At 33.5% G+C, this 18910-nt stretch overlaps 1 protein-coding gene across 3 annotated transcripts in view; it reads right to left on the bottom strand.

Moving 5' to 3' along the window:
• Positions 1 to 15067, bottom strand: part of LOC149548239 (Amino acid dehydrogenase family protein) — a 51936-nt gene extending 36869 nt beyond the window's left edge. Inside the window, exons 1-2 of one of the 3 annotated variants that reach the window (XM_089792286.1) lie at positions 15011 to 15029; positions 14775 to 14892 (exon numbers count right to left, since the gene is read on the bottom strand). In XM_089792286.1, coding sequence (XP_089648412.1) covers positions 14775 to 14867 — 93 coding nt within the window. In that variant the 5' untranslated portion in view covers positions 14868 to 14892; positions 15011 to 15029. Of the gene's footprint in view, positions 1 to 14774; positions 14953 to 15010 lie in introns of those variants that run through there. The other 2 variants (XM_089792287.1, XM_089792285.1) reach the window with 2 other exon arrangements.
• Between the last annotated feature and the right edge of the window lie 3843 nt (positions 15068 to 18910).

Here is an 18910-nt window from a genome sequence, read left to right as displayed (position 1 = left end):
TTTCTCGGCAATGGTCTCATGCCCTGCATATCTCCCTGGGGTCCTTCAGAGTTGGTTCTCACCATCTTCAGGCTCAAACCAACCATCATATTGATAGTGGAGAGCGGATCTATAAGCTGTGTACTTTAGATGAGATTGAGACAAAGACTCACTTTATTTTTCGTTGCCCTATCTATTATGAGATCAAAGGGAAATTTTATTGTCTGTTCCAGGATTTTTTTTCTCATTCTGATTTCTTTACGCACTGTGACAAGTGGTGTCTTGCACTCTACCTTCAGGAGGCCACTATGCTCCACAATAGTACTTTACAGTCATTACTTCCTAACCAGCATAGATCTACTTAGCTCATTACTGCCTTTTTCACACCCTTATCTCCTTTGCGGGGTGTGAAAAGATCGTCTAGTTCTACTAGTTCTTTCAGTCATTCCAAGTCTGTCAGACCTCGTACTGGCTTCTTGCATCAGTGACACTCCTCTATGAGCTTATACAGACAGATTAGAGCTTCTATCCATCCGCAGGCGTATCCTTCTGTGACTGATTTCTTTCTACCAAGAAAGGACTCCTAGTCTTTGTTTTTGTCTTGGCCTCTCTCTATATCTTTTCTTCTTCTTTGTTTTGTTGCACACTTTTCTCGGATACCATTTGGTGCTCCTATTGTTGTCAATATTCTTGATGTAATCCTCCAGTCTCATAGGCCTTTTGGTGGTCTTTTGTTACATTAATATTATTATCTTATCTTATCTTATCTTACATCATGTTGTCTAATGTCAACAAAGGTCATAGCTCGCTTGTCCCACTTAGAACCAAGTTTGTCAACTTCATTCTTGACTAGCTTGGTCACAATAGAAATTAAACCAATATTATCCAAACCAGCTACCAAATGGACCATTTCCTTAGTAATTGTGATCGGTTGATCACCAAGCCAAAAGAACTAATCATGTATTTTGCTAAGAACAATTTCGATCCACTCAACCCCCTCAAACTCTTCAAAGTCCATCATATGAACTATATTCAAGTCTTTTAGGTGTTTGAACTCATCTTTCAATGACCTGTCATCATTATAAATACTTCCCAAGTCTTCCCAAATGTTTGAATTTCCAATAACCACATATTTACAGTGAATATGCACTATTATATATTCAACATGTAGGACATCATCGGAGGTTTGGGAAAATGCTCCCTCAAGGTCCTCTTGCATGGATTTAAAAAGATGTTTCTTAAACTGATACCTAGATCTCTCCTTAACATCGTAAATGTGTGGCATATCCATGTCTATCCAATTGAATTCAACACTTAAAATGTAAATAACATTTTACGGCACCGAGGTAGGGTTTGCACGAATTCGTTTGAAATCTTTGCTCAATCACTCAAATTACCTTCCACTCTCCTAGTTCTAGCAACTCAAATGGTGAATAATTAACTTACATTCAACTGTTAAATCCTTGCAAATCCTTTTGTCATCAATGTGTTGGATCGCATTTCCAATAAAACTGATACACAAGCAGAACATGTACAAACTCATTGTGATCTTACATATCACCACATTAAGACCTGCAAATAGAGATATCGAATTTCTCTATCCTAATACTCCTTATTCTAAGCTTGCATAGCTTAACTCTACAAATTCGGGGTCTCAATATTTTCTCTGTAATTGCTCCCCCAAAGGCTATGGTAGCCAATTAGATTGATAAAGAAGATTTAGTGCTAGGCATTGATTCTCCCTTGTCTACTATAACATTTGGCTCCTTTTCTTTCCATACTTTCCCATTTCCACTATTGCTCTCCTTCACAAACATCTTGTTGATGTTCTCATAGTTAATCTTATTAACAATATTATTTCTTCTTCTATTGTAGTTATTCTTTCTGACATTAGGCATCCTTACAATGTTCACAAATCCATTGAATCTACAATATCTAGTTGTATGCCCCAGATTATTACACTTGTACCATGTAACAACTGAATTTTCATACCTTGGTCCAATCTGATTCACATGTAATCTGCAATCTCTAGCAATGTGTCCAAAGTTATTGAATTTGTAACATGTGACTCGAATAGATATGACAATATTGTTTCCAATAAGTCTCCTTGCATTGACATTATATCTTTCATTTGCTCTTCCATTTGCTCTTTGATTAGTTCTAGCTTTGTATTCATGTGACTTATGTCCATAAAGCCAATAGTTGTAACAACAAGAAGTAAAAAGGTTCAATATCGGTGTTACCTTTGCAATTTTTCTTCAGGTGTCCATACTTGTGTATGTATAACATCTTCCCTTGATCTTCTGTGATATCCTGAGTTTGATAAGTATATTTTAGATAAACTAAATAATTGATAAAAAGAATATATTTAATAGAATAACTAAATGATTATGAGTAAATCAATAATATATCGATTTAATCAAATGATTCATATAAGGGGGTCAATAGTAATAGTTAATCCCTAATCAAAGTTAAATTAATAATCAAATATTATTTTATACATACTCTAAATAATAACCAAACAAATTATAATTAACAATTAATGAACTAAATAAACTAAACAACTATTGACATGAATGGTCATGTCTCTTGAGATGGGTGCCAGCAGTATAAAATCTACATCATTCTAACCAATCAAGGGGAGGGGAGGAGATTGGAAGGCAAACTCATAGTAGAGAGAGAACAACCATTATTTCCTCCATCGAATAAATCAGAGATTTAGAAGACTTAATGATTCCTACGTGGAGAGGAGACAATATGAGGAAATATTTAGCTTGTTGTTTGATGAACAACTAGCAACTAGCTATGTTTCACCTGACAAGTTTTCGATAGCAAAAGAGTAATTCGGTCAAGACCACAATATATATATTATTGTGCAAGGAATAGATTATGATCATATGCATCGAAGAAGAAAGACATCATCAAGCATAATAAAAATAAGAATATCTAACTATTGAACCATATCAACTTGAAGATATCCAAGGCAGAGAAGCGACTGACAAATATATCCATGAATAGAATATATCTTATACGAGGTAGCAACGATCATTGCCAGTGGGACATAGAGCTCAAATAACAAACAAACTATAAGCAACTATTTCACCGAAGCATAGACTAATTAACGTCTGACGTGAAGGAACAACTCAAAGTCATACATTAAGGGTCACGGTAGCATTAAGCACACATCGGGTAACACAACAAAGGTAAAGAACATGTGGGCCAAGGAAGCCAAATAACGTCAGACTTACTATCCCACACACGGGTATCCAAGCATATAAGGAAGAATCAAACATACAATCACAACCCTGTACAATAGAAGTGAATAACAAATATCAAAAGCCAAACAAAGTCATAAACTTGAGGCAAGGTTAAGGTTATCAAGAAACAGCAAGGAGGTCTAGAACCACCGTAAGGAAAAGAGCCATTAAAAAACAAAGTCTTATGAGGGTGAAGTCAAGTACAATAGATAGACTGTTACATTCTATATAGAAGAGATTGTAATTCAAAGACGGAGAGGTATGTTTCCATTATGATATTTATTCATAGTAGAGAGCTTACTAATTATAAGCTATCAATATAAACAAACATGAGAAGTTACAGTCTCATTGAAAATTAGAGGAATCCTTGATCAAAGGCATCCAATTGGATACCAAATTCGTTAAGGGATTCAGAGATTAGGGGACATTCCAGAGTGAATGTCGGGATGCCTCAGAGAAATCCCAGAGAGAGATTTGTAGAGAATCTCTTAGAGACTATATATATATATATATACACGTGTGTGTGTATATATATATAGTCTCTAAGAGATTCTCTAAAAAATCTGTATATATATATATATAGTCTGTAAGAGATTCTCTACAAATCTGTATATATATATATATATATATATATATATTGTAGTGATTAATCATATGCATATGTCAGAGATAAGAGGCTTGGTTAGAGGTGGGATCTCTACCAAGTAGAGTCATAAATCAAAGATACCAAAGAGGCCTGAGGAAGACACTCTTCACATGATGATTACCTAATTGAGATATAAATCTCACTAGAGGGTTAGGTGATTTGAGAAGAATCTCTTCTGAAGGATTAGGAGGGGTTAGCAAGGGGAGTATTTACACCAAAGTTTAACTAGTTCAATATTTCTAACATGTCTAATCTGTAAGTTTTCTATATTGTATTGACTAATCATTGTAGGTTATAGCATTCAAGCTTAACCCAAAAGAAGGGACATTACATCTTCCTTGTCTACTCTCTAGGTCTTTCATTTTGATTAGGATCTTGCGTTGGGCTTTCTTCTGCTTCATTATAACATTCAGCATCATGATATCCAATTCCAGTCATGTCATCTTTAAGTTTTTGTTGTTGTAGTTGCTCATCAAGTTTGTCACTACTTGAATAAAGATGTAACTTTGTTTCCACAAGCTCACCTTTGACTATGTTGGTATACGTTTCAAGATCCTAATAGTTAGATCCTAAATCTTCAAGTTCTAATTTCACCTTTCCAAGCTAAGCATTCAGATCATTGCATTCATTTGTCTTCCTTTACAGATCTATTTCAAGTTTCTCTCTTTGTGCCTCTCCATCTTTAATCTCTTTGGCCATTTGAAGTGATGTGCTCTCAAATTCATGACTAAGTATTTGATTCTCTTTCTGAAGTTTTTCAACCAGATCTGACTCATCATCATCTGATTTAGGCTCTTTCATCTGTTCAACAAGTTCTTTCCTCTTCATCCTTGAAATGTCAATCTGATCTTTGAGTTTCTTGATGTAATCTTGTTCATCTCTAAGCTTTAGTTTCAACCTTTCCTTCTATGTGTTAGCTTTCTCCAGATCTTCAAGTGTTGCATCAAAATTACTCTATAAGTTGCTTGCATCGATTAGGATCCTCCTCAAGTTGTAAGACTTCTTCTGAGGAACTAAGCTCTAATACCAATTGTTACGATCAAGAAAAACAAAGAGAGGGGGTGAATCAGTGTTGCAGCACTTTTAAACCAATTAACAACTTTAAAACTTAACCATAAACAACCACATATAGCGATACAAAAAAGTAAAACATAAAATCATAAAGAACTCATAACACCATGATTTGTTTTCGAGGAAACCTAGCCAAGGGAAAACCCTGATGGGGATAGTACCCACAACTATGTACTAATCTGAAAAATTCTTTGTTAAGAGGTTTTGACCCTATTAGGAGTCCTTCCATAAATTTAGTACAATAGTCCTTGTTAGAGGACTCGACCTTGTTAGAGGTCTCAACCGTATTAGGAGTTGTATTACAAAAGAAAAAGCTCACTACTTAATGAGGACTCACTGTCCAATTACAAAGATAGTAGTTATGATACCAAAAATGACTATACTGACATCAAAATGTCTGATTAGTCTAAAATGAAGTTTGCATCTGATCTGATCCAGCATCAAGACTCGCATATAACAGACATAAATCATCATTTCATCAATACCCATCAACAGTCATGCTCGCATACAGAATCCATCTTTCCTTAATACCCTTCACAACTATTTATCCAGTCAGCTAGCAAAAACTCTTCACAAAACGTGTGGCACAAACTCCAAAATGAAATATTACATAATGTGATCAAAGGGTGTTAACATCTATGTCGTCCCTACAATGTCAAGCAATTGAATTGGTAAAAAAATTCAATTACTTAGGCCAATTTGTCTGATCTACATAAACTATCTTGAATGGCAGTTATACTCTGTCAGTTAAATTTATCAAAACATGTTCCAACCAACATATTAACATAGGCAACATATACACTATATAATAATATATTACCATAACCCAAATTTGTGCCCATGTTTGATCAATACCCTATGTTCACCAATCAAAATTGTCCAATTGTACACTTTTTTCTTGCATAATACTTAGGCATTTTTGTTAAATACTTACTATCGAAACTGATCATCTGATCAAGCAACCTTACCAACTGATTATGTTGCCATCAATGACAACATCTATGCCTTCACTACTGATCACTCACCAGCATGTTATTTCTAGTTGATCTTGCTTCTAACAAAGAAATGATCATGGCAGATAGTTTCAGTAGTTTTTAATTATAATGTTATTTCTGACTCAGAATCTCACAATTTTTATGGTTTTTATTCAGTTGTTGACATCATTTTCTACTGGGCTAGCTTCTGGTATCAATCTATTAATATGGTTTTAATTCAATAGCTAATATTGTAATCCTTCTTTATGAAAATATGGTCATTGTCAGTTATCTTGATTTCAGGGATGTACCTATAGCAAAGGGAATAAACAGGAAATGGATTGTTCTCATTCTCATAGCTTGATCAGTGATGTCAAGGCTCCTTGTTCCATCTATATTCTCATAAAATTGGATTCCTATCTGCTAAGAGTTGTATAGTTCTATTTTTTCTGGCCCATCTCTTGATGTTAGTCTGTCCAAGGAAATTGGTTCTTGTTCCTTTAGGGTCCGTTTGGTTGCTGGAATACAATTGGAACAGAAATAGAAAATTAGAATTTGTTTTATATTCTCTGTTTGGTGCGCCAAATTGGAATTGGGAAATCGAACTTGTTTTTAATTCTCTATTTGGTGCACCAAATCGGAATTGAGAATTGGAATTCATATTCCCATTTTGATTTTGACTTTTTTTTATTTGATAAAATTTTCAAATCCACTTGCAAAATCAATTAAACAGTTGCTCCCAAGATCGTGTTTTGGAACCTTTGTGATTCGCAGAGCATGTCGATGATGAAAGAAGAAAAGGGTGTTGCAATGGTGAGTGGATTTTCAAAGAACCTACTCAAGTTGTTCCTAAACAAAGGAGACATAAGTCCAAAATCTGCAACCCTCTGTTCAAAGTCACTGTCGAGCAAGATGTTGTTGGCTTTCATATCTCTATGAATGATGTGAGGAATGAATCCGTGATGAAGAAATGCGAACCCCTTTGTCGATCCGACTATTATTTTCAAGCATTTGGACCTGTCGAGAACCTGAAGGGCATTGGCTATGTTCCTTAGCCAAAGATTGAGGCTTCCATTTGTCATGTACTCATATACCAACAGCTTTTCCTCCCCAAATGAACAGTACCCAAGAAGCGGCCCCAAATTTGTGTGCTTTACTTTCCTTAATGTCTCCATCTCTGCTAGGAATTTCCTATGTCCTTGACTCTTGGCCTGGCTCAACTTCTTTATCGCTACCATTTTTCCATCGGGAAGAGTGGCCTTATACACGGTTTCGAATCCACCGTCCCCAATGATGTTTGTCTTGCAAAAATTGTCAGTGGCATGCAAAATGTCCACCAGTGTGAGTTTGAGAAGAGGCCTCTCAAACATGGCTACATTGATGTTGAGCGGCTCCTTGGGCTTTGCTTCTGGTTTTGAAACTTCAAATTGTAATGAGTGCATACTGTTGATCATTTTGTAGAACCAAACGGGGCATCAAATAACAAATCTTCTTCCTATCCCCTATTCATATTTCTGTTTGTATTCCCTATTCCTGTTTTCAATTCTATTCCCATTCCCATTTTCTATTCTAATTCCCAATTCCTATGCCAGCAACCAAATGGGCCTAAATGAATGGGCATGATAGGAGCTTATACATGCTTAATGTTTTGTTCATAGTAATCTATTCTCACTCGGGGTGGTAATATCGTGTATATATTAGCATTTTCTCTATGAATAATATTAGTATGTTAATGATTAATCTGCTGCAATCAAAATAATTTGCTGGCAACACTGCTTTCTTTATGAAAACAAAGAGACAAAATAATGGTATAACATCCGATTAGGAACCATGAAAGGAAGAGCATGGACTAAAAGAAAAATTCTCTTCTTCTTGCGGTTTGGACAGAGATACTATACATTTAGTTTTCCTCTCTATTTCTGTAAAGAGTAGGGTGCTTCCTTTAATGGACTAAAAGAAAAAAATTCTTCTTCTTGCAGTTCGGACAGAGATACTATAAATTTAGTTTTCCTCTCTATTTCTTTAAAAAGTTGGCTGTTGATCTTTAGAGCATGGAAGGATTAGTTTAGTAATGGATCATGGATTGACTTCTCAGGAAACTGAGTATAGTTTTGCTGGTTGATTAAAGAAAAAGATTATCAATCTTGACTTTTAACTTAATTTCTGTTATAATAAATAGAGGCAGTTATGAAGCAGGTAAACTGTCAGATCTATCTAAATACTATATGGCAAGCTGCTATATTTGTTATATTTGTGTAGATTTCTAAACAATTGTACATTCCAACATTAAAATATGGAGAAGAGTAGAACATAGTCCTACTTGTTATGAAAAGGTCTATTCTTATTCCATATCCTAAGGATCAAAGGTAAATATACTTAACCTTATTTATGGTTGCAGCATTAGCAGTTAATGAGCTCAGTTTATTTGTACTAGGATGGCATATTTGCAAGGATTGGAAGCTCTTATTATAAATGTTTTAAATTAGGTGATCTTAGATAATATGGGGCTGGAAATTGATGTTTGAAATAATGTTAGACCTCTGGAATTTTATGATAATTGGGCTTAAATGGAACCTGAATGTTGCCATCTCAGTTACCAGAAGCTGACCAAGTATAGTACCTTTGATATCTGATTTTAGATTGTAGGATTAGATATCTGACCCTAAGTATTGAATATTGGTTTCTAACATGTGTGCCAAAGAACTATGGAGATTGCCTCTAGGATTGTGCAGGAACAGGACCTACATTTTAAAATTATAGCACCTGGGAAGGTTATGAAGTTTGATCAGACTTCAAGGTACTACAGTTGGAAAGAAAGGATTGAAGCTGAAATTTGTAATAGATCTTCTAGGACTGTAACAAGAGTAACTGGTTATGCCATTAGCATCATCCCGCTATCCCTTACGGGATAATATCATAATAGTAAAAGTAATGTAACTTTATCTTTCACTTTTGGGCAAGGCCGGAGGTTTTCTTTGCCCGGTTCTTTCCCACCAGCGCCCACATTGAACAGGGATTGTAATCTCTTTACAATTTAATTATATATTTCAGTCATGGCCCATGATCTATCAAAATATATATATAATGATTTAATCTTAAAATATTAAATTCTTATATAACTTGTCTCAAAGAAATCTTTTAATATTTAATTAAAGATATTTAAATAACTAATAATTAATAAACAAATAATTTAATTTAATTTAAAATAAATAAATTATAATATGTACAAACAACTAAGTTAATGTGATTGCCCGTAATTGACTAAATCCAAAACCTCTCAAGTATTATAAGATTATCTATTGGACAAATCGAAGTATGACTAGCATTAAGGATCAATGAAACAATGATTTGGATATCAAACCAATTAGGTTGTGAGAATGTGTGATTGGAAAAGACACCCATTTCTGGTTGCATCTTATGATCCTTTCCCAATGGATATATACAATATGGATCGCAATGAATGGTAATAAGAGGAGTAGTGGAAATAAGAAATACATTAAGATTTGCCGATTCAAAGGAGGATGTAATAGGAGGTTGCTATCGAACAAGGGAACCAACTGATAATGAAAAAAATGGTAGCTGATCTTATATGCTGACCCCATATATACTCCCTCATAAGTTCAGCAGCTAAGGAGACTATCACATGTAATACTGGAGAATTATCAAATTAGAGAGTTTTCCATGCACAATTGAAGTATGAACAAATAGATGTATAATGAAAGAGCCAATAATTAACAGTGATTATTTCTAAGTCAAAATTTGCAATTAATGTTGCCAAAGGCATCAAATGAGAAGACAGAGATCATCTAGTCAGTGGTTATTTTAAAAGTCAAAGGATGCGATTGACATTGCCAGAGGCATCAAATGAGAAGACAGAAATCATCTAGTCGACAACTAAGCAATATTGTAATGTCCCAATTTTAGCAGGTTCATGCAGCTTGGAGAAGTCAGACCATCATTGCAACCTTGCTGAGCTGACAGTGTGATTTGAGGGTATCTGTTGAGTGACTTGCTATTTATAGGAAGTCAATTATGGGAGATTACTATTTTTAGCAGTGCAGTTGAGGCACTTGGTGTCCAGCTTTTTCGGTGTTTGATTGGGTAAACTGATGGAGCTTCATATTAAAAGTTATTTATTAAGACTATCTCAATGAAAAACTTTATCATTATATTGTTATAACTTGATGGTGTGTTGAAGAAACCTTTTAAGTGAAAAGTGTCTTCATAACTTTGAGCTTGGGAGTTACCTATTTAAAATCATTAAATGAGAGCTTCTAACTGAAAAGTGTATTGATAAAGGCTCTTTAATGAAAAGTGTCAGAAAGAAGCCAAGTTGCATTTTGTACTACAAAAGAGACTTCGTGGAGAAAAAGAATTCATTCTCTTGCCCACTGATTTTAATACTTTGTGAATTTGCTGAAGATTTTCAACAAGGGTTTTTCTCTATTTGCACTTTGAATCACTGAAAGATTGTGGTGAATTGTGCTCTGGAAATCTAAGAATAAATTCTGATTATTCTGACAACAATTTTTTGGTGCTGTTATATACCAAAATTGTCCATTATTTGCTGCAAGTCAACCAGGGTTTCTTGGCATCTCATTTGCCTTCAAAGTTTGTTGCATACTGTGGAGGACGATTGGTGGTTGTATCTGAGTGTCTATAGGCCTACATTTATTTTCATCTTGGGCGGCCAGAATATGTTGAACGATTAAGGCATTTGGCTGCAACATTTAGGCATTTATAGCCTGTTGCTATTACATGCCATTGATAGGCATTCATTAAGGCTGTGATTTCCTGTTTAATAACAGTGTTTGGTTGTAGCAAGGCAGCATTCATTTTCTACTCGCAACATTTTCATTAGCTAAGAGTGACAGGATTTGGCGTGAGCACTCTAGCCTGCTATAATAATTATATTGAGCGCCAACACTCATCCAGGTTTCATAGTTCTTTTAATTTGTCTTGAGTATTGTAGGTAACAATACCTCTATTGAAATTGCAATTGGAATTCTACATTGGCAAATCATATTAGTTGTTACATTTCATGATATTTGTTTTGGCATTTATTTATATATATTTGAAAATCAAAAAAACATATATTCCACAAAAAAATAAAAAAATTGCAAAAAACAAAAACAAAAGAAACCCATTCTCCAACATAGCTTAGTGTGAGTTAGTTGGGCTCTTATAGTGGCATCAGACTAGTTTCTTGTCATCCTATGGGCTAGGGAATAAATTATTATTTTGGTCCTATTGTTGATATTTGAGTGACCAGCACTCTTGCTCTTAGTTCAATTATGGGAAAATACAAGAAATCTAATAAATATGGAAACCAATTGAATAATAGGGGCAATCACAAGAAGCAAACAAATGCTTTAATGGAAAGTATGGAAAAGCTTAGACAACAGTAAAAAAAGATGGAAACAAGACTTTCAGATCGGTGACAATTGACAAGGCAACCAGGTATATAGTTTCCATTTTTAAGTCTTCACCAAGAATGAAGGAAGATAAACTAGAGTTTTTCACAGATGAGACATCCAGAAGTCTTCACCATGAGTTTTCAGCAGCTGGTGATCATGGTGAAGATGATCATGTGCTTATTGGGGCAGCCACTAGTCCTATCTGCAGTTATGATGTTGCAGATTCTACACAGGGACATGGATGTGTCTGTTTCATTAGAGAACAGTAGCATGAGTTCCAGCAGTTTGAGGATACCAGAGTTAGTGCTTCAAAACATGTTGAGAACATGCTAACTACCTTTGATAGTAATCTTACATCAATTGATAGTAGTGGGGATATGGGTAATACAAGGTCTGATTTTCAGGAAAGTAGTCTCTTGTGTGCGTATGTTGATGATGTTGTGGATAGTACGAGTGTAGAAGATGCGGTTATTACCACTACTAATTTAGACTCTCTTGATGAGGGCATTGTTTTTTAAGACTACGTGGAGGATATAAGCACAAACAGTTCTGATTTTTATGGCAGTTGTCATAGTGTTGAATCAGTGCAAGAGATAACAATCTTCTCATGTGGGACGGATGTGTTGACATATCAGTCAAGTTTGTTATTAGTGACACACACTTATTCAAATTGTGTATAATTACCGAGCTCAATGAACAATTTACAGTGTTTTCCATGTAATTCAGTAGCCACCGAGTTCTACAGTTGCTACCGAGTCCTTTGGACTAATTCCAGTGGTTACCGAGCAGATTCAGTCAGTGTGAAGTCTAGCAGTTCAAACCGTGCATTTCAGTATACACCAAGTTTATCAGTGGTTACCGAGCATTGCAGTGTCTACCGAGTTCGTAGTTCATGTGATACAAAGCCAATGTTAACCGAGCTACTTTATGCTAACCAAGTGATTCAGTGTTTGCCAAGTTGCACAATATCTACCGAGTCACCAGTGCAGACCAAGTTCAAGACTACTTGAAAGTGATTAGTATGGACCGAGCTTCTATGTCTACCAAGTGCATGACGATGCCGAGCATTGCCAGTGGATGCCGAGTATCAGAACCTCACCGAGTCAGTCTTCAAAACTCGAGTATCTTCATGTGGGCCGACTTTGTAATTTTGTAATTTGGATTGGTATATATATCCAATGTAAGAATGCGAATGTAAATATACATGTGAATGTGGATGCGAAAAGTTCAAGTTATGAATGCAGCAGACAAAGAATTGTAAAGGCCATAACAGTATAAGGAGCAGCAGAGACATATCTATCATAGATAAGTGATCAGTACACAAAGGAATCTCTATCAACAAACTCAGTTGCAAATCAGAGATCTACTACTTCATCCTAACAGGTGAACCAGTCAAAATCTTTTAACAAGGTAGACCTAACAATCTTTCATAAATCTCTTTACCGAGTGCATATTTCATTGTATGTTTGTAAATCCTCTCACAAGGTGGACCTAGCAGTCCTAATTGCTCCTAACAGGGCAAATCATCAGAAGTGATCAATGTAAGCCCTAACAGGCCAACTTTATGCTGTAGTACTAAAGTTCGTGGGTATTATCCCCACCCCAGTTTTAATTTCTATTTGGAAGGTTTTTGGGTCACCAAATCTTTGTGTCAATGTGTTATGGATGCTTTCATGTTTTTTGTTTCTCATGCATGCAATTAGATCAGATGTGATGAATTAAGTGCTAATTGGATTATTTGATTAAAATTGTTAAAATTTTAGAAGTTACTGATTCACCCCTCCCCTCTTAGTAACTTAGCATAGTCTTGAATATTTCCAATAAGATGAGGGGATGGAGCTACCTAGCTTAGGGATTCATGATTTGAGTGTTACATAGGAATTAGGTGATGTAGTTTTATGCCCTAGTGTTGTGGGTTCAAATGATGACATTGAGTCATGTATGCGACAATATGCCATAGCAAAGGGGTCTCAGTTAGATGGTATTGATGCTAGTGATGTGGGGACCTCTAATAATTCATGCTACAGTGAGTTTGGTATATCATATCAGATGTTGGGTGATGATTCCAAGGGGTTACTGGATGATGATAAGTCCTAGGATCGTGATTTATAGGGGCTTACTGATGAGGAGGAAGTAGAGACATGCGAGGAGTTTGATACAATAGCGGCTTCCACTTCTTTACAGGAGGTATTGGTAGAGGTACCCAATAGCAGTACCTCGGTTGTTTATGTGTGTGAGGATGCACACATGATGTTAGTGATCATGTGGTGAGCAGTGCAAATACACTTTCCTATCACAATGTCAAGTCTGGGTCAAAGGACTTGTACAAGAGTCAATAGTTATAGGTTCCTTATCACTTGATTGGGCAGCTGAAGGTTAGTGATAGCGTGATTGCCACAACTTTAGAGTATTTTGATGTTGCTCGACAGATGTTTGCTACCTATGATTAGAGCACTCCTGTGATAGATGAGCACTATGATGGGGTTCTTTCCCTTGAAGAGTTCCTTGCTCTCCGAGAGGCTATCATGATTATGAGATATAATTGTTTATAGTTGTTAGGAAATCAAGATTTCCTGCTAAAGAGAGACCATGTATGTTATGATGTCTTGAGGTAAAAGGAGGGGGTTGACGAGCTCACCCATGAGGTTGAGGTGACTGTGTACTCTTTACAGTGTACTCAGTTGGCCCTCTGAGAGTCACAATCATGGTTGGATGAGGTTATTGTAGAGTTGGAGTGTGCACAGTCTACATCAGCCTCAAATCTAGTTCAGGTACAAATAGTGGTGGTTGGTGGTGAGTTGACTTACATTGATAGGGATGACGGATGTGATGACAATGCAGTTATATCCATCCTTGAGATGAGTGCAGTAGCTACAGATGAGATAAGTGTGTCAGTGGAGGGAGCTTCTTGTTGTATTAGGTTCTCCAAAGGACTTGTACAGGTAATCATCTCATTTGGAGACATGCTCTGATGAGGATTTGTTTCTTTCTGCCAGAAGCAAATCTAATACTTCATCTCATACAGCTGATAGCGATAGACAGTTGGTAGTGTCATGGTTTCAAAGGGATCAAAATGTGTACCATCTACTCTGCCAAAATTCACTTCAAAACTAGCATGGATGGGTAGAACTTCTGTTTTGTGTTCAATGGTGAGGAGGGAAGAAATCTAAGAAAGTAGGTTACAGATCTGATGCTCTTTTACCGTATGAATTCTAAAAATCCTCAGATAATTGAGTTGACGCCAGATTGGCCCTTTTTCGCATGTGAATCATTCTAAAAGGAAATGAAAGTTATAGAAAGTTCCTGTTGCTTGTATATTTGAGGTTAGGGATGCATGGTGCATAAAGACGCCATGTTGAGTCTCCTGCAGATCCTTCATTCAATGAAGGTAGAAGGTAGAACAAATGAATAAGACAGAACCAAGAAATACCTTGCCATAATTCGTAAAGAGATCTGAGACATCTTTTGCGATCTCACCGTGAATGGCTTGGGCAATGCCCTTTCCGTCTATAATTTGCGCCATAAAGAAACTTCTATGGCCGGGACTCCTTTTATTACACCGACAGGCGTTTTCCGTTGCAATGTAAAAATTAAGATTCAGTCCGACATTATCTTTAAAAATTAGTAAAATTTAAAACCGCAGATTTTGAACCTATTTCAACCTACCGTTATGGGCTTGTCGTTGCAATACTCCATGGGTAACTCTTCTTAGTTCCTGCCACGCCAGCATTCATTCATGTCATCATGTCATGCTAATATCATATTAACAGACCAATCAAATCAGAGAATTTAAAAGATTATATGAAATTTTAAATGTTTATATTTTAAAAAAAAATTCATTATTTGATAAATCACATTTTTCATTCTATTGATTCATACTATTTTTAGTGGGGAGAAAATTAATTTTCTTAAACAAAAATATAAATATTTTCTAACAACTTCATCTTAATGAATGCATTAATTACAGCTTTATCTTTGTGAAAAGTCGATAAGATTTTTTTTCCCAATCATTTTATCTTCCACCTCACATAACATGTCTAATCAATATTAATTCTCAATAGCAATATAATTTTAATATGTTATATCTTTGTATTTGAATTTCTAAATTTTTTTAACTTTAATTTTTTAATAAAAGTAGTTAAAATATACTATTATTTTACTTTTGTAAAAATAAATTAAATAATATTTTTTTTAATTATATTTTATAATAGTGTTTGTAATATTTATAATTGATAAGTGTTACAATTTATAAATTATATAATTTATTATTATTAATATTTTATATTTAAACAATTTATTATTTAGTTTAAATATATTTAAAACTTAAATGTATATTTTAATATTAAATTAATAATTATATTTTACATAAAAAACATACTAAAGAAAATAACCACAAAAAAGAAATAATTCAATTCTAAAAGATATGTAAATTATTATTGAGTTTTTATAAACTATGTATTAAAATTAAATAGTTATATTTTATTTCTTATTTATTACATCATATTTATTCATCAACATCAAATTTATATGCATTACATTTATTTATTATTTAAAATGTACATATTATTATATAGATATTATTTCATAATTAATAATTACTTAATTTTATGAAAAAATTGGAAATACAAAACATTAAATAGTAAATCTTTTCTAACTGTGTAAAATTAAACAATTAGTTTTATTTATAAAATATTTTTATATTTCAATACATTTCATTTTTTCTTATACAAATGTGAGTTTTAATATAAAAATTAAATTCTTAGTTTCATTAATTATAATATAATATATTTTAATTTTTCATTATAACCATGATTTTATTTTGACTATTTGTTTTATTAAGAAAAATAATTATATTTAATTCTATCTCTCTCTCTCTCACACACACATAACTTATGTTCGTATAGCTCTATCTTACTATTTTATCTCTCTTCCTCTTCCTCTTATATATTATCTATCATTTTTTCCTCTGCATATATGTTTATGTTGTTATTGTTTTATACTACTATTTATCTCTATCTAATGATTAAAAATAGTGTGACTTCCATTTGATAATTAAGATGAGAATAATACATAGTTGGGGACTTTGGCCTCTTATTATTAGGCTTAAATGCCCAAACATACAATAATATAACACAAGAACTTAACAACAAACTATGAGTCATCCTTTTAGATCACAACTACATTTCTAGGACAAGAATTTAACAACAAAATATGAGTCATCCTATCAGATCAGAAGTGCATTTCTAGGCAAAAGTTAATGCATTCACAATGTTAATTTAGAACTATTTAACCTTATTCTCACTCATCTACACCTCTACAACCATTATGCTTTAGGCAGGAACTATGACACATTGTGTCTCTTATTACTAACGTTCTCACTTGCCCTCCCCATATTTAATTTATTCAATTAGTCATCTAATATATGCTAAAATTTCTAAAAGGTTATATTTTAAAAAAATTATCTCATACAAATTTTTTTTTTTTATTGATGCACTTTTAATAGATTTTTATATACAAAAAATCTATAGAAAATGTGAGAAGAAAGTAACCAAGATAAGGATGCATTTATTGACGTGAGGCAAGTTGGAGACATCATTAGTTATGTGTCAGAGAGAAGAAGCAAATATGAAACACCCTTAAAATATTTTTTTAATTATAATTATACATTTAGAAGTGAGACATCATTTTATTTTGTATTTCTTATTTCTTACAACATCCACAAAAGTAGTGTTGGAAGCTCTATATGCTCATATTATGAATTCACATAAGTATGAATAAAATTATTATTATTATTATTATTATTATTATTATTATTATATATAGATGGATGGATGGATGGATAATAATTTTTATTTTTTTTAAATGTTTAAAAGTATAATCTAAATATATAATATTTTGATAAATAATATCCATTCTTAACTATCCTTTAAAATAATAGTATTTATAAATATATTTGTAGTTAATAGTTATAAATTAGTGATAAAATTAGTATTAATATAAAATATTCATTAGATTCTATATTTGGTATTTAATTTTTTTTAATTATATATTTTCTTATCAATCAAGAATTATTAAAATTTAATTATATTAATGTTAATGAATTATCGCAATCTATTTCTTTCATTGATATTCTACAAAATTTCATAATTTAAAGTACAAAATTACAATTTTGCTTTCTATCTCTATCAAGACCTTGTACCTCCATTACCTACTTTCTCAACCTTACACAAGGCAAGGACTTATGCTGGCCAAGAGCTCTTGTTTTAAAGTAAAATTTAGTGGGACTTCTTGAAAATATTAGACTTTCAAGAATGATATTTTCTTTGGGATTTAAAATGAAGGAAGGAATTTTATTGATATCTATGAGATCAATATTATTAAGGGGATAAGAGAAAATAAATTAATCTATATATTGAATATTCTCTATGTTGAACTTTATGGTGTGGATCTAAAGTAAGAAAGTTGTTATGTGTAATATTGTTTCTTGAAAAAGTCCATTCAAATTTCACCTATTAGTTGTCTTCATATTCGCTCTGGATATCCTCGTATGTTATACATTCTTTGATAAAAATGGCATTCAGTTTCCACCACCCCTTTGCTACAAAAATCATAGGCTTTTTCCTCCCACACCTCTTTTTCTGGGTAGTATGCATATACAAGTTTCATGTCTCAAATGATGAGAGTCAGCCCTTTATTGAGCAATTAGAATTTTGGCATTTCCTTCAATTATGGATCTTAAATAGTCTTTATCATCGTGTTCCCACATGGAGTTAAATTTTTAAAATAATTTATTTTGTTTCCTACTTTGTTGTTTGTCCATGGAGAATTCATGAATTTTTCTACCATTGATTTTTTTATCTCGTCATTATAGTTGTGGAGATATATATTTCATTTGTCCATCAACTTGTTTTTTTGTCTTTTTCTATGTTCTAACTCCTCTTTGACCACCATCTTTGGCTACTTATGCTTATTCGTATTTCTAACTTTTTTAGGTAATTTAGCAAACTAATGATTGTTGAGACCTCAATTGGAAACATATCAACCTTTTGTTAAGAGGATTGTGTAAGGTATTGTTGACTTGACCTCGAGGCTACTTGTGATTACATATTTTTGAATTCTTTCTATTTTTTGTCATTTGTGATTTGGCACATTAATTCCCCAAACCTCAAATCTGTAAAGAATAATCAATAACACTAGTAGACAAAAGAGTGTATTCTTAGTCTTCCAATCCCACAACTTGACCTTCTTACACCTATTTTGGACAAGTTATGAGGCTTTTCGTCCCCCTTGAATTTTTTTTTATTTGCATGTTTCCCAACTGAGTCTATAGTGGAAATCAATTCCTAGATATTTGTGATCATCTACAATCTCTAAAGAGTTTCACTCAAATTTTAAAATTATTACATTGTCTTTTCTTTTTCAAAGAAAATATCATGGATCAAGATTGAAGATTTTCTCTACAACTTGTGCAGTAGTTGGGCACCTATGTGCTCCGATTTTCGTATTGGTCATGTTGGCTTCTTTTCCATTTCTTAGTTTGTTTTCCTTTTTGTGGCCTTATTTTTC

This window comes from Cupressus sempervirens, chromosome 7, assembly GCF_028749045.1.
Source record: "Cupressus sempervirens isolate cs-2001-9-10 chromosome 7, ASM2874904v1, whole genome shotgun sequence".
In the NCBI taxonomy this organism is placed as follows: Eukaryota; Viridiplantae; Streptophyta; class Pinopsida; order Cupressales; family Cupressaceae; genus Cupressus; species Cupressus sempervirens.
Note: the sequence above shows the minus strand (reverse complement) of the source record. Positions and strands in the feature narration are given on the sequence as shown.